Source organism: Muntiacus reevesi, chromosome 19 (assembly GCF_963930625.1).
Source record: "Muntiacus reevesi chromosome 19, mMunRee1.1, whole genome shotgun sequence".
NCBI lineage: Eukaryota > Metazoa > Chordata > Mammalia > Artiodactyla > Cervidae > Muntiacus > Muntiacus reevesi.
Window position 1 is genome coordinate 36,057,838 of NC_089267.1, and position 15,946 is coordinate 36,073,783.

At 41.8% G+C, this 15,946-nt stretch overlaps 1 protein-coding gene across 2 annotated transcripts in view; it reads left to right on the top strand.

Annotated features, from left to right (window-relative positions):
* The window catches only part of LAMA4 (laminin subunit alpha 4), a 146,155-nt gene that overhangs the window by 58,440 nt on the left and 71,769 nt on the right, over positions 1–15,946 (top strand). Inside the window, exons 5-8 of one of the 2 annotated variants that reach the window (XM_065911803.1) lie at positions 3,445–3,659; positions 5,648–5,743; positions 7,906–8,057; positions 9,887–9,997. In XM_065911803.1, the coding sequence (XP_065767875.1) occupies positions 3,445–3,659; positions 5,648–5,743; positions 7,906–8,057; positions 9,887–9,997 (574 nt within the window). The remainder of the gene's footprint in view (positions 1–3,444; positions 3,660–5,647; positions 5,744–7,905; positions 8,058–9,886; positions 9,998–15,946) is intronic. The other variant, XM_065911804.1, reaches the window with a different exon arrangement.

Consider the following 15,946-nt stretch of genomic DNA (forward strand, 5'->3'; position numbering starts at 1 on the left):
CATAGAGAAGTGGAGAGCATTTATCTGGCACCTGCTGTGTAACAAATACTTTTTTTCTTTGTTTAACTTAACCCAAATGACTATAGAGCCTCGTCCTCCTCAGAAAAGCTTCTGTGCCGCCTGGACTGGGAATTTTGGCGCCTTTGATAAAGGCATTCAGTGAGGACTAGAATGCAGCCCTGGGAAGAGAAGCAAAGGAGGAAGAGCAGAGGACAGGGAAAGCACTACAAAAACTCCCCAGATAATAGTTTTTGGTCAAAAATGTTTTTTTAACCAAAATGTTTTTTCCAAAAAGCACATCTTTTTTCCCCCCCATTTTGCCAAATGATATGATCACTGACTGAAATGACAAAGTTCATATGTCACTATTCTTTCATTTACATTGTATATTTATCAGCTCTATTTTCTCTGAGTGAATCAAGTCATTAATACAACTAGAAGTGAAATTACAGAAGCACATAAAAGTGCACCAGTCCTGGGTACTTGGACTCCAGTGCTGACTCTGAATCCAATTCCTGGTCCTTTTGTATTCTTTGTAATTTACTCTTGGAGGGCAGCAATTAGGCATATTAATAGATAGCATTTGATTACTCACCTGTTATATCATTAATGGGTTAATTAGTTGACTCATTAATGCCATACTTGTGGAGTGGAAAGAGTATAAACTTGGGAGTCCCACTCAATGCTTGAGCCCTGTAGTGGTGAGCCAGTCATCCTGCTTCTTCATCGTCTGGTTTCCTCATCTGTAAAGTTGGAGTCAGAGGGGGCTTAGTACAAAACCTTTGCGTTCTCAGGCTATAACATCTGTAGGGTTGAAGTTGGGACTGTGACTTCAGAGTTGCCTCTGAGACTGCCACCAAAAGATGTTCTTGAAATTCAAAGTAACTCAAAGTAGATATCTACTGTGGTTGAGATTCTAACTTAGAGAAGAGAAAGTTTGGTTTTTCTCTTGTAGAAAACCAGGAGACCGCCTATGGAGATCAAATACAGTGGAATCAAACAGAGAAAAGAAAGTAACTGGCATCTGGCTTCTGTGAGCTTGGACAGGTCCGTTCACTCCCGGACCTCAGGCTCCCAGTTGCACACTGAGGTGGCAGATCCACATCCCATTTTAGTGAGCCTAAGAATCCCAATATTCTGTTTGGTAGACAGCAACCCAGGATAGAAATTCAATCCAGCCGTGAGTTCCACAGAGGAATGATGTATGCTGACTTGGGAACCAGAGGGCCTGTACACTTGAGGTACAGAGACATGAATATGAATAACAAAATGTATCAAACGTTTCCTCTTTGTGGGTTGTGTGGCACTTAACATTCGATCTTATCTTTTTCATAGGTCTTCGGTATCTAGAGTTTGTATAATTATGCCTAATTCCTTTCCTGTTCTTTCAGTGCATAGGCTGTGTGTTCTTCCTCTTCCTGTCTCTCCACGCCTTACACAAAATAGACATGAATTGTCCTTCTGTTGGTTGAATTCAGTCATTCATGTAAAGCAGCAGCAGTGTGGTCCAGGGTGGAGTGAAGAAAAGAACATCAGGGTCAGAGAGTCTGGGTCATATGCTGTCACTTCCTGGCTGTGTGAGACTGGGAAATCAAACTAGCCTCTCAACCTCAGAATGCCAGACCTGGGTGCCCTCCCTCCTGGGTGTCTGTGGTAACTAAATAAACTTACCTAGTTGAAGCCATGAGATGCAATGCAAGTGACTGAACATACACCATCATTACGATTACATCAAAAAACTGAGACAGGAATAGAGCCTGGGAAAACATATGCAAAATGTTGAACAGTGATTTTGTTAAGGTCTTGGGATTACAGGTGTGATTTTTTTTTTAATTTCTCTGTTTTTCAAATGTTCTGAATCATAATTCTTTTGCTTTAAATGGAGGCCTTCAAAAATGTGGTGTCTTATTATTACTGGCTGGGTCTTACTGGTTTCCTTGGAAAGTCTTCCTTTCCACTCCCAAGGCCAGGGTTCCACCCAAGGCCCTCCCCACCCAACCCCAGTCTCCTATTCCAGCCCACAGTCCACCCTGAACTCTTAACGCCAACACTGGCTTCACTCACCATCACTTTTATCACACATGAAAACCTTCACTGGCTCTCTTCCTTTTTCTCTCTCATCAAAACTAACTCCTGTGCCCAACCTTTAGTCCCTTGATGGTGTGCCTGCACATTTTTTCCAGCCACTCCCAAAGCTTATTCAACCCACCTTAGCCAGTCTTCAATAATGATTTAGGGTCCACAGCAAAACAGGGACAACAGCCAGCCAGAAAATGTGTATGTTGGCTCAAACAGTATTCTTACAAAGTTTGAAGCAACCTTTAAAAACAGATTTCACATACAAATCCAAATTTCAACATTTCCTTTAAAAACAGATTTACAGGACAGATCATTCCCTCACAGGTACATTGTGGAAACAGTTGATAGGATCTGAGAAGCACCTGCCCCCTCAGATGAGAGCTGTGGTCCCGTCACGCTCAGCAGGGCTTCTGCTGGCCTACAGGTTATCTTTTGGAAACAGTAAAGAAAGGCATTTTTCCTCCAGGCAGAGGCAGCCCCACCCAGAGCACGCAACTTGGCAAAGCCAGCAAAGGCTGGAAAGATTTCAGTCTCTGCTCTCCAACTGGGCTGGATTCTCTTCATTAAGGGCCAGCTGGCATGACCATAGGCATCAGCTCTGCCCCCACAACAAATGCAGCTAGGTATCTGGCCTCTGTAGGCTTATATATCTAAAACCTACAGAGTAATGGCCATCTGGCTGCAACTCCACCTCTCTGTGGGACTCCCTCAGCTCTGCCCTCTGCTTCATCTCCATACTGTCTTCTTTCAGTCACAGGATGGCTGCTAGGGCCAGTAGTGCTGCCTGCCTCTTTACTCACCTGCGGATGGAGAGAATGCCCTCACAGAGCCCTCAAACAGGAGCCGGAGCTCCACTCCAATTGAATCACTCCTGTGCCAAACCATTTTGACTGGGACAGTGCCAGGCACTGATTGGCTCAGGTTTAGTTTATCAGAACAATCACTCTGGCAAGGTGGAACATATACCAGTGATTCTCAGTAACGGTATTATTAAAATTTTGTCCAGAACAATTCTTAGCTGTGCCCTAGTGGCAAATCTCATGGCCACATTTAGCATATCTAGTACCACCATCCTATGGCAGCAGTGCCTCCCAGTCATTGGGGTGTAACCACAAATACCCACAAACTGGTTATAGCCAGACACTCCTGCACCTGAAGATCTTGCTGAACTGAATGGGCTGAAACACAACGGAGAAGGGTAGTTTCTTAAAAACAAAGTCCGGTTCTACAGGAAGGTGGGAGAGGGGGGATTAATTCTGGGAGAACAGTCCAGAGAGATTCATTATACTTCCTTCTAGGAAGGGAAGAAGACAAAAAGGAAGAAAACTATGGATGCTCAATTTTTAACGTGTGATTCCCCTTCAGATGCGCTCCTGGTTACTATGGAAACCCCTTGCTGATTGGAAGCACTTGTAAGAAATGTGACTGCAGTGGGAATTCAGATCCTAACCTGATCTTTGAAGACTGTGATGAGGTCACTGGCCAGTGTAGGAATTGCTTACGCAACACCACTGGATTCAAGTGTGAACGGTGCGCACCTGGGTACTATGGAGATGCGAGGAGAGCCAAGAACTGTGCAGGTACAGTGCCGTGCACACTTCCGCGGCCGCCCGGCTGCTGCCCGTGCGGTGGGAGAGGTGCTCTGTCAGCGCCAGGTTTAGGTGAATTTCTCTTGGGGGCATACTGCAGTTACCCCTTGACACTTTCCAGGGTAACATGGAGTCTCAGGGTATGCATCCCACATTCATAGGGGTAGATATTCTTATCAAGACTAATGTAACTTAGCTAGTGGGTAGGATGGACCATGAGACACTTAACACCCGTGACTTTTTGTCTTAGCATCTTTATGTCCTTCCAGTTTTGACCAAAGAAGTAAATCAAACTTCCGCAGATAACCTATCATTGACCAGAGGACTGGATGAAAGCTTGCATGGTTCACATCAATTTTCTTATTCTGCAAACTATGTCTTTCTTTACAGTTATATTTGGTAAAAATTAGCATTTCAGTGAAATAGCAAATCCAGGAGCAGTTTCATCCCCTATTACCTCAAATTATCAGAGAAAATATTTCAGGGATAGTATCTTCCTGGTTAGACTTCAGTTAGACTGAAAAGTACCAATTTTATTTGGGATTTCTCCAATCCATTTACCTCAGAGAGTGAAGCTCTTCAGAAGTAAAGTTAAATTGCCTTCCTGCAGGATTAAAGGGAGGCTGAGACTGAGTATCCCTCCTTTTATGTGCCTTTGAGACGAAGAAGACTGAGGACGAGGTATTGTGCTCTTGTGGCTTGCTTCATTGGAGATGCTCTCACTGAAACAGGTTTCCACTTAAAGAGATTTTTAAGAAGTGAAGAGTTTGAAATTGAGAAGAAAACAAATATGATCTGCCAAAGTCACAGAAAAGTAACCATGCCTCCAGGAAAGCTGTGTGCACAGAAGCATAACCCCGAGGATAACAGAGGGAGGAGAGGAGCACTGTGTCCAGTCAGACTAGGGACAGAGAGGAGGTGGGCGTCAGAAAGAGGGCTGGCAAAGCCAAAGACTTGAACACTGGCATCAAAATATTGACTAAACTCATGACACGGATGCAGATCACTCTTAGAAAAGAAACTCATGTTGGAAGCAATAACGCATGACCTTGCTGAACTGTTTCATAAATCTGTATTTTGTGGAACATTTAACAGCCAAAATGTAATAAATGTATGTTATCCTTAAAGCCAATTTTTTATGATTATTCTGTAAAGACAGTTAAGAGGTGGGAGGAAATTCACAATTCTATTCCAGCTTACTGCTAGCCCACATAACTGAAGAAATCCTTTATAAATATTAAAAATTAATCTCCACTCCAAAATGCACTGGAAAATGAACAGTCTGGTGAGATTGAGGTTTTGTTTTTGTTTTTTCCCCAAAAAGCATTCTTAAAAATCATCAAAGATTAATAATGGGCCCTCAAGTCTTCTAAATTCATGTAAATATGGTCCTAATTCTTTTCACAACATTGTTCCCTGCTATCCCACTGGTAGCCATCATTGGGAGGTTTGGAGTCAGTCTTGCCAAGGGTCAAGCCCTGTAAGGAGCCAAGAATCGCCCTTGGGTCCCCTCACTCATTCCTAGTGGGCAACTCCTCCCTCACACCTGGCAGTAATCAAACCTAGACTTGGATTAAACTGGAGAATCTGACTGCGATAAAAGGATGACTTGGATTCCAGCTGAATGATGGACTCTGTGATCATTTTTACCTTGTGAAACTGACCCGGATCTCTTTGGACTGAAGCAGTTGCAGAGTCATGTCAGAATCTCAAAAAGTTGGGAAAGGAATCCTAGAACATGGAGATTTATCTACTTTTAGCCCAGGGTCACCTTTGAAAGTCTCACCAAGCTGGGGCTTAATTGGGTAAGAGGAGTAATCACTAAATCATGTATTTCTCATGATCTCAAGAAAGAATATAAATTAATCCCCACTGAAGAATTATATACTGATAGCAAGGATTTCTGCAAACCACAAAACACTGTGATATTTTAGGCATTAAGAAAATGAATCCCTAATCTCTTGTTTTTTTTCCCATAGCGTGCAATTGTGGGGGAGGCCCATGTGACAGCATAACCGGAGAGTGCTTGGAAGAAGGTTTTGAGTCCCCTACAGGCACGGACTGCCCAACCATAAGTAAAAATAACAGTACATGATTGACTAACCCCACTTTCTCTAATGCGCTGCAGGTGTAGGATTAAGAAGAGCTATGCAATCCCACCCTCTCTAGAAACTGTCCTGAGTTCCACCATTGGCTGTAACCCTGTCTGTGCCTCAACCAAATGGACCCCAAGCTAAAGACATTCAGTCCACTTAATTCCAATTGACAAATAGCAGGTTGCATTTAAACAGCTCTATTTTAGAAAAATTATTTTTGTCAAGTCTTTAAGTTCAAGGTCTTACTTAGTAGGTAAAGTTGGAAATACAGTTCCCAATGACTGAGTTCATTTTAGGTCCTTTTTGTATATTATCTCTTCAGGTCCTCAGATAATGTAATCCATAGACAATGCTTTACAACATTCGGTAAACTCATGTACCAACAAGAGATTTAAGTGGCTTTTCCCCAGATCACTCCAAATCTGAAGTGGTACCAGTAATATAATACTCAGTCCTTATGAAAAGGAGCTGCCTTCTCTCTTTCCTGTCTGTCCTGTCATTCAGATCATGAAAGTGAAAGTGAATGTTGCTCAGTCGTGTTCGACTCTTTGGGATCCCATGGATTATATTGTCCATGGAATTCTCCAGACCAGAATACTGGAGTGGGTAGTCTTTCCCTTCCCAAGGGGATCTTCCCAGCCCAGGGGTCAAACCCGGGTCTCCCACTTTGCAGGTGGATTCTTTACCAGCTGAGCCACAAGGGAAGCCAAGAATACTGGAGAGGGTAGTCTATCCGTTCTCCAGTGGATCTTCCCGACCCAGGAATTGAACCGGAGTCTCCTGCCTTGTAGGCAGATTCTTTACCAACTGAGCTATCAGGGAAGCCCAATTCAAATCATGAGTAGTCCTAATGGTCCAAGAACCTGCTGAAACATTTCAAAACAAACTCCCAGAGCCAGTCTTAATGACTTCTCAAGCACTCTTTAAGCCAGTAGCCTAGAAAAGCCCATGATTGAATCTTAGAAGAATTCTAAGGAAAGTTTTGCCTTAGAAAACCTTCTATCAAGAAAGTAACTAATATTTGGCTTTAAGTAGAGTGTTTTAAAGACTACTTTAATATTAGATATCCCTTCCCCCAAACAAAAACATCTTGGCCTCTCAGTCTCTCTGGGCACAAGAGATTAATATCACGATGAATCCCATATTAGATGGTGACATAGGATGGAAGGCAGAGGCTGGGCAAAGTTTGCATACTGACAGCATAGGTGATCCCCTGTGCACAGTCGCTTTAAGGACATCAGTGCCTGCTTGGCCTCTATGTGTCTCCTCCACCAGCCTGATGTACTGGCTGGGGAGTCATTCCTTAGAGCATATGAGGAAGACCACATTTAACTTCAAGTAACAAATTAACATATTAACAACCATTAACCCTGTAGTCTCCATTTATCAGTTCCCTAGACAAGAGTACATCTGGCGGAAGAGGTTCGAAACAGAAAATTTTCAAAGAGTGTCCTTAGTGACTGTGTCCCAGGAGGGCATTGGATCGTGGGGGTGATGACAGTGGTCAGGGAACTCGAATGTGAAATGCAGGAAGCAGCACCACACGTGCAGGGTCGTCAGCCGTTAGAGAGTAATATTAGCAAACAGTGAGGTCCTGCCGACCTGTTCAGGCAGGAGGTCAGGCCGTGGGGAGGCACCGGGCCATCCGTGGAGTGAGGAGAAAGCCCTGGAACCTGAAGTCAGTCAGGAAAGCTGCTAGGAGAGAAGTGGCAGGCGAGTTCCAGCTTCACTGGCCGGCGCCAAGCGGAAACCCACAGCCTGATGTGGAGGGCGTCCTCCCAGACGGCTTTCCCCTGACCAGAGAAAAGTGGGGAGAAGGTTCTCTTCAGCCCCCACCGTCTCTCAGATGCCTTGCCCTTTGGACTTCTTTCCTCCTCAGTTCAGCCACTAGTGTTCATGGTAACCTGCTTTTCAGCTGCGTGTTTGCTTTTTATGTTTTAAGCAGGGATAGTGCCAGCGTACCCTTTGGTCATCTGAGGCTCTGAGTATAAGGACTAGTTCCGTGGTTCAGAATAGCTCCTCAGGAAACAAAAATACAAATAGTATTAACCAAGGGAGGGCATATAATGACCAACTTAGAGCAGCATGCTTCACAGCTGACCTTTGATTTTGAGGAAATGACATGCCCGTTGTACCACCAGGCTGCGATAAATGCATCTGGGATCTGACTGATGACCTTCGGTTAGCAGCGCTCTCAATTGAAGAAAGCAAATCTGGCCTGTTGAGTGTATCATCTGGTGCCGCAGCTCATAGGCACGTGAACGAAATCAACTCCACCATCTACCTCCTCAAAGTATGCAGGAATGGTGTACTTTCTGTGTATTTTCACTCTGGTTTCACAGGGTCACTCCTAGTACCTCCTACCCTTTTGTTATCTGAGTCCAGTAGTTATATTACATATTGCCAGACCTCAGAAATTATGAAAAGTTGATTATACTAATGTGCTCCATCCTAAACCAAGAGCTGTCATCTGTGAAAAAGGTTAATGGAAAATGAAATGACTGAAAAACTAGTATCTATGTATAAAGCTATACATGTCTCCTCTATACATTATAGAGAAGAAACAGTCTTATTTTCTTGAGCTATACATTGGTTACTTAAGTCAACATAACAAACATACTATTACCTTAGTTTGCTATGTTTTCGTGGGTTTCTCTGAAAACTAATACATACACTCTTGCTCTCTCTTTTTCCTTCTTTCCTCCCTCTTTCTCCTGCCCTTACCATTCCATCTCACTGACACACATTTTTTTCTCAGTTTTCCAAACTGACACACACACTCAAACACAGAAGCATGCTCATATGCTCTGTTTCTCTTCCTTGATCTAGTGGTTAAATCTGATAAGCAAGTTAAAGGCAGACAGTAGTCAAAAACTGTAACAGTGCTTATATCTCTAAGCTTTAAGAGGTGTTTTTTCCCTCTCTTAATTATAGGCTTCTATCACAACCAACAGATACTTTTTAAAACAATGATAATCAGCTAAAAGGTTAATAGAACTAATACCAGCATACTTTTTTATTTTGTTAGTCAAATTAGCGTAGTGGTTAAGAGCATAAATTTTGACACCAGAATGCTTAGATTGAAATCCCAGCTCTGACACTTACTAGCTTTGTGACCTTGAGTAAATTGTTTAACCTCTTTAGTTTTCATTTCCCTCATCTGAAATTGAGGATAATTATTACACTTATCTCATGGGTTGTTAAGAGAATTCAGTGAGTTGTTATATAGAGAGCAGTCAGAATAGTATCTAACATAGAAAGTGCTCAATTCTCTGCTTTTAGGAGGTACAAATAATATCCACAGCAATTGCCCCAAATGACAAAGTGTAGAACAAAACAAAAATCACAAAGTTGTAAAGCTGGATGAAGTCTTAGTAAGCACTCTATTCCCAGTTTAGGAATTGTTTTTGTCCAGACTCATCTGTTTGGACACATGAAGGCAGTAATTCTCAGAGGAGTCACCCAGACTAGGTCCTCTTGATACTGCTTGAATCCTCTTTCCCCAAAAGGACAGCTTCAAGGTAGAAATAGCTATTATATCAGATATAATAATATTGTAGCTGACAGGAAGTCAGTGCCCAGATTGGAGGACTTACTCCAAAGTAATTGAAGGGAAGCTACACCTGGTGCAAACTCCTCAAAAATGGGAATGAAACAGGCAAATGGTTTGAAATAAAAATAATTGTTCTCGTTACACTAAAAAGAGGAAACTGAATTTCTAGAACTCCATTTTCATTGATCAAGGTGGATTATCATTTCCTTGAAGACCTGCCAGAACTGAAGTTTTAAAGCTCAGACACGCAAAGCCACTGCCCGTCTATATTGAGCCTGTTTGCAAATTTGCAAAAGGTACCCTTTTCCCAGAACCACACCAGAATCTCCAGCCTGCTGAGGGGAGCTCACAATTTCTGTCCCCAGAGCCCTCAGTCCCCTCGGGCAGACCTCAGATTTCATGCCAGCTTGCAGTAGCCTGTAGACCCCACTATTTTGAGAATAAAGGCTGACTCTCTACTGTAGTCCTCTTACACTGAAAGGGTTTTCTGTGTATTTTTATAAACCTGGTGTGCACATCTACTGACTATAGAAAAATGCGTGTTTTGTTGTTTTTTTTTTAATCCACAGACAAAATTGTCAGAAAGAGAAAATCAGTATGTCCTAAGAAAGATACAAATCAACAATGCTGAAAACACAATGAAAAGCCTTCAGTCTGACATGGAGGAATTAGCTGAAAGGGTATGTATTCGGTTTCTGAGACTAACTTCAAGGAGGGATTTAGCTAGTGTGAGACTGGCTAGTCACAAATGATTGAGGCTTAACACAGCCCAGAAAAAATACAGGGACCCAGGTGCCTTAAAATAAATCAAGGCAAGACCTGAGGATAAAGTCTCTACTATATCTTCGCATTTTGATTGTTTTCCTTGAAAAACCATGTTTATGGGGAACTTTCGTTGTGTTTGCTGCTGGTAAATATCATTGATATATATTTCATTTGGATATTCATTCAGCTGTTTGCCTTAACATTTTATGGCTAAGAGCTATAGTGTCCAGAAGTAAACTTTATTACATAGAATATAAACTTTAAGTATTTGCTACAGGCTGCATTAAATAATAAAAGGAAAGAGGAGAAATTGTGTTGAGAAAGCAATTTTGCAGTTTGGCAGGGGGAAAAGAACACTTCGGACCCTCATTTTTTACCATATACTATTAATAAAATAAACTTCAAACAGATTAAAGACTTTAGTTTAAATCTAAAATTTTCAAGAAAACCTTTGAACTAGATAATTATTAAATCTTGAAATAAAAATACAACTAAACATAGTGTGAAGAATTATAGTAAATGAAAGAATAGATTTGACAAGGTAAAACTGCAAATACTCAGTAAAACAACTAAATAAATGAAAAAAGTCAGTGAGACTAAGAAAAATGTTGAGGGAAATGTGGCTTGTGAAAGCTCTCACAAATTAACAAAAACATCAAAACACGAGCAAAGTCATTGCCCAAGGGTCTAATGGAAAAATATCCATCCTCTGTTCTAATAAAAAAAAAAAAGAAAATGCAACTACGCTCCAAGGCACCATGTTTAATATACTAAGATCTTTAACACATTTTTTCCCCTGATTATGTTCCACCAGTTCTGCCCAGAGTACCCTGGAATTTCTGCTTTCTGATACTAGTATTTGACACAAACTGTTGTTCTTTTCAGAAACAATTCTCATTTTCTACAAAAATAATGGTTTAAATGACTCTGATAATCTCTTGACCTTGGACCTCTTAAACTAAGAGATTATGCTTCTAAATATGTGAATTACTCTAATTGAATCCTTGGAAGATTCAGCTGCTTTTAAATGCATATAAAAATTGTGTCCCCCTTTCTCCATGCAATAGAGCATATTAACCCAACCATCAACATTTGAGGAGCATTGAGATCTCTTAAATTTCAAAGGAAAATACCATGAAAGAAATCTTTGTGAAAACTCATTGTAATTTCATTTCTATGTCATGGCTGGAACTTGCTGGAAGTGTCTCAAATTCTTGAGGAAATGTTTTCACCAAGATTAGTTCCTCCCATAGCTTAGACACAGAGTTACTGATTCTTTTCTTGTACAGTTTTCCTACTTCCAATATTAATTAAATGCAGGTTTTCATGGGGAGGAAATAATGTATGCTTCAAAGGAACATCACAGTAGAAACGGTTCCTAAACAACAAGAACAGACCACCAAAGCAGGAAGTTGATGATAAAGCTACTAGAACATTCACCCAGTTGTTTCCATTGATTTTTACTGAAAATAACATCCTTCTTGTTGTGACATCAGCAGTCCTGATGGTACAAGAACCTGCTGAAACATTTTGAAACAAACACCCAGAGCTAGTCTTAATGACTTCTCAAGCATCCTTTAAGCCCTTGGTGTAGAAAAGTTCATAATTGATTCTTACAAGGGTGTAATAAAAGCTTTGTCTTAGAAAGCCTTCTATCAAGAAAAGTTAACAATATTTAGCTTTAACTAAAATGAAGAACTTCACTGTAGATTCCCACAGTGTGGTAAAAATCACAGTAATGTTGCCTCTTAAAATTGAAAATGTGGTTGATCCTTGAACAACACGGGTTTAAACTTCAAGGGTCTACTTACACACAGGTGTTTTTTGGTACTATGGTACAATGGTATTACATGATTCACAGCTGGTTGAGTCCAAGGATATAGAACCTCAGATATGGAGGGCCAACTGTTAAGTTATACATGGATTTTCAACTGTATCAGTGCCCCAAACCCCTGCATTGTTCAGGGGACAACTGTACCCTCTGTATGCAAAGTAGCTGTTACATGAATCTAATGTAACCCAAATCTCACAGTTTATATTAACTTAAAGTTACTGGTTTTTTCCCTCAACTTCCATATGTAAGTCCTCTAGCCCTCTTTTGATAAATCCTACTGCCTTTTCCCACCCTATACTTAGGGAAATTTACCTCCCTCCTGAGAAACCTGTATGCAAGTCAAGAAGCAATAGTTAGAACTGGACATGAAACAATAGACTGGTTCCAAATTGGAAAAGGAGTACGTCAAGGCTGTATATTGTCACCCTGCTTATTTAACTTATATGCAGAGTACATCATGCAAAATGCCGGGCTGGATGAAGCACAAGCTGGAATCAAGATTGCCAGGAGAAATATCAATAACCTCAGATATGCCGATGACACCACCCTTATGGCAGAAAGCAAAGAGAAACTAGAGTCTTTTGATGAAGGTGAAAGAGGAGAGTGAAAAAGCTGACTTAAAACTCAACATTCAAAAAATGAAGATCATGGCATCCAGTCCCATCACTTCATAGCAAATAGATGTGGAAACAGTGAGAGACTTTATTTTCTTGGGCTCCAAAATCACTGCAGATGGTGACTACAGCCATGAAGTTAAAAGACACTTGCTCCTTGGAGGAAAAGCTATGACCAACCTAGACCGCGTAATAATAAAGTGCAGATTTTGCCAACAGAGGACCATAGAGTCAAAGCTATGATTTTTCCAGTAGTCATGTATGGATGTGAGAGTTGGACCATAAAGAAGGCTGAGCACTGAAGAATTGATGCTTTTGAATTATGGTGTTGGAGAAGACTCTTGAGAGTCCCTTGGACAGCAAGGAGATCAAACCAGGCAATCCTAAAGGAAATCAACCCTGAATATTCATTGGAAGGACTGATCCTGAAGCTGAAGTGCCAATCCTTTAGCCACCGGATGTGAAGAACTGACTCATTAGAAAAGACCCTGATGCTGGGAAGGATTCAAGGCGGGAGAAGAAGGGGACTACAGAGGATGAGATAGTTGGATGGCATCACCAACTCGATGGACATGAGTTTGAGCAAGCTTCAGGAGATGGTGAAGGACAAGGAAACCTGGCGTGATGCAGTCCATGGGGTTGCAAAGAGTCAGACATGACTGAGTGACTGGAAAACAGCAACTTTTGGGAAACCCCTAAAGGATGCCCATGCATTTGTGTTCCCAAAGAGCTGCTGCTCAAAAAAGCCTCGATTTTGCCACTGCTGATCATGTCTGTAATGAAATACCAAAGCCTCTGCCAAGATTCCACTCTCCCATGTTCCCAAAGGCACCGTGCTCAGAGCCAGAGTGGACTAGGCTACAAGCAGAAGTGAAGATAGTGACCCTCTCCCAGTCTCAGTGCTGCCCTTTGCCATCTGGATCTAGAGCCCAGTCTCCCAAGAGCTGGGTCAGGAGGGTGCCACACTGTCCCCTACAGTTCTCCATCTCCTCCGTCTCATCCTTACTCCTTCAGCTACAGCAGCATGTATGAAGACCTTTAGGATTGGCAGGAAAGTAGGTCACTTCCATACATCAAAAACCTCATCTCCAATCTTGATAAAAAGACAGGACAAAAAGTCAGAGTATGTTTCAATTACAGTTGACCACAAGACTGTAGAACTTCAGCCTTGGCATTGCAAAAGATTAACTGTAAAGCAAGGAGCAGAAGACAATGCTGAAGAGGTTCTCAGAGGCCAAATTGTGAAGAACCTTGCCCACCATGCTCATCCTGTGGACTTTGGAAGATATTGGAGCATTTACCTACAACCATGAGCTGATTAGGTGCGAAGTTTCAGAAACATTCCTCTGCAGTGGGGATGATAAATTGGTGAGTTTAAGACTGAAGACAGGGACACCAGTTAGTAGATTGTCACAGTAATCCAAACAAGAGCAGTCAGCTGCTACCTTGTATTCACTGGAAAGGAGATTGCAGTGAACCAGGATAAACTGAAACCCGTGGTGGGGAACAAGAAGAGAGGCCAGAATGGCAAGTGGAATAAAAGTGATCCAGTGACCGACCAGTTGAATATGAAGAGTTGCAAAGATGTAAGCTATTAGACTTGTTAAGATAGATGACCAAGACCGATAATTCAGAATGGATTCTCTGGACCTCTTCAGGTGAAGTACCAGTGGATGCCAGAAATTTGAGTCTGTAGCTCAAGAGAAGAGATCAAGGCTGGAAAAGTATCTCAGTGTTTAGGAGATAGTTAAACTCACACAAGTAGACATCACCGTACAGATTGTGAAGTGGCACACCAGTATTCCTACTGCCATTTTGTCCAGCACTGCCTCTCTTTAATGTTTCTCTTAGAGTTATTATTAAAAGATCCCCTTTCACTCTCAAAAGTGTCATGTTTAAATAAATGATTATCATCCTAGATAATGATTATCATTCCCACTTATTAGAATAGTATTCTAGGTATACTATACTTTATGCCCTGTATAGTAAATGAAATTCTTGCCGCCTTTTACATCAAATGTGTGTCAGAATTCACTGCTGAAGTGAGTAAATGATTAATCCATTTGTAATGCTAAACATCAAGCAGCTTACAGTTGTGAGCTAACTTTTTAATACAGTTTTCCTTAGACCAGGATGCACCTGTTTTACCATGTGCCCATGTCGCTATTTTCCTCCCATAATCAAAGTTATAGAAAACCGTAGAACTTTCGAATAAGGAATCACTATATATTATATCCAGTAATTTTGCAGTTTAAAGAAACAGATGTTCCTCTTTGCTGCTGTCTTTTTTTAAATATGTATATCTAAGCGCCCTCTGGTGTTGGTCAAAAGAGCTTGTCTTTGAGTTATCCTCTAGCTGTCTTTCATTACTTCAGTGAATTCAGAGTTTCCATATCAAGAAATAAATGAACACAGTAATAACAATAAACCTTTCCCTTGAAGGATGAAGCCAAAGTCAAAAATATGCATGTTGTACTTTGTAAATATAACTGAATTTAAACTGGACCAAAAATCAACTTCTTAAAAAAATTTTAGATGTTTTATAGGTCTGTGCCCCTATTTTTTAACAGGGAGGGATGATATCAAGAATAAGATTCATCTTATTTTCTGCATCATATAATTTTAAAGTGACCACAAAGCTTGTGTTTCCAGAAAGCATTAGAACAGGGCAGGAGGGAGATTGAAATTGTGGGGAAAGAACATGTGACTCAGATTGCTGTGTCCATTCAGAGAGCGTGCATTTCAGCGCAGGAGCTGCAGTCTGCAGCACAGGGAGCTTTGTTTGGAGGGGTTTGGGATACAATGCCAATGAAAAGCTCCTGGGGTATGTGTTTGCTGGGATGCCATTTCTGCATTCTCCTCCTTGAAGGGCCAGTGGCTTGGGTTTCGCTTTGTGGTGGTGGTTTAGTCACTCAGTTGCATCCAGCTCTCTGTGACCCCATGGCCTGAAGTGCTGGGCTCCTCTGTCCCTGGGATTTCCCAGACGAGACTACTGGAGTGGGTTGCATAAAAGCATTCCAGGTAAAATCATGGCCTGATCCTCCTGCTGGAACAAGAGATGAAAGGAGAGAGATTTGAAACAGCCGCTCTCCTGTTCTGGGGGCCTGCCAGCCAGCACTCCGTGTAGCAGGTCACTTGGCAGTCCAGTCAGGTACAGCGCGTCTGTCACAGAGCGGAGCCAGAGAGACACTGGGCAGGGCAAGTGGGCGCTTGGTCAAATGCCAGACTGAGGAGATGTCCCACCGCCTAAATATAACCCTTGAATCCGTCTTTCTGATGCCAGAATAAGTCCCCATCCCCATGCTGTGCATCCAGGCTGGTGTCCTGGCCTTGAACCATTTTTTAAGATGTGCTTCCCTTGTGGCTCAGACAGTCAAGAATCTGACTGCAATGCGTGAGACCCAAGTTCGATCGCT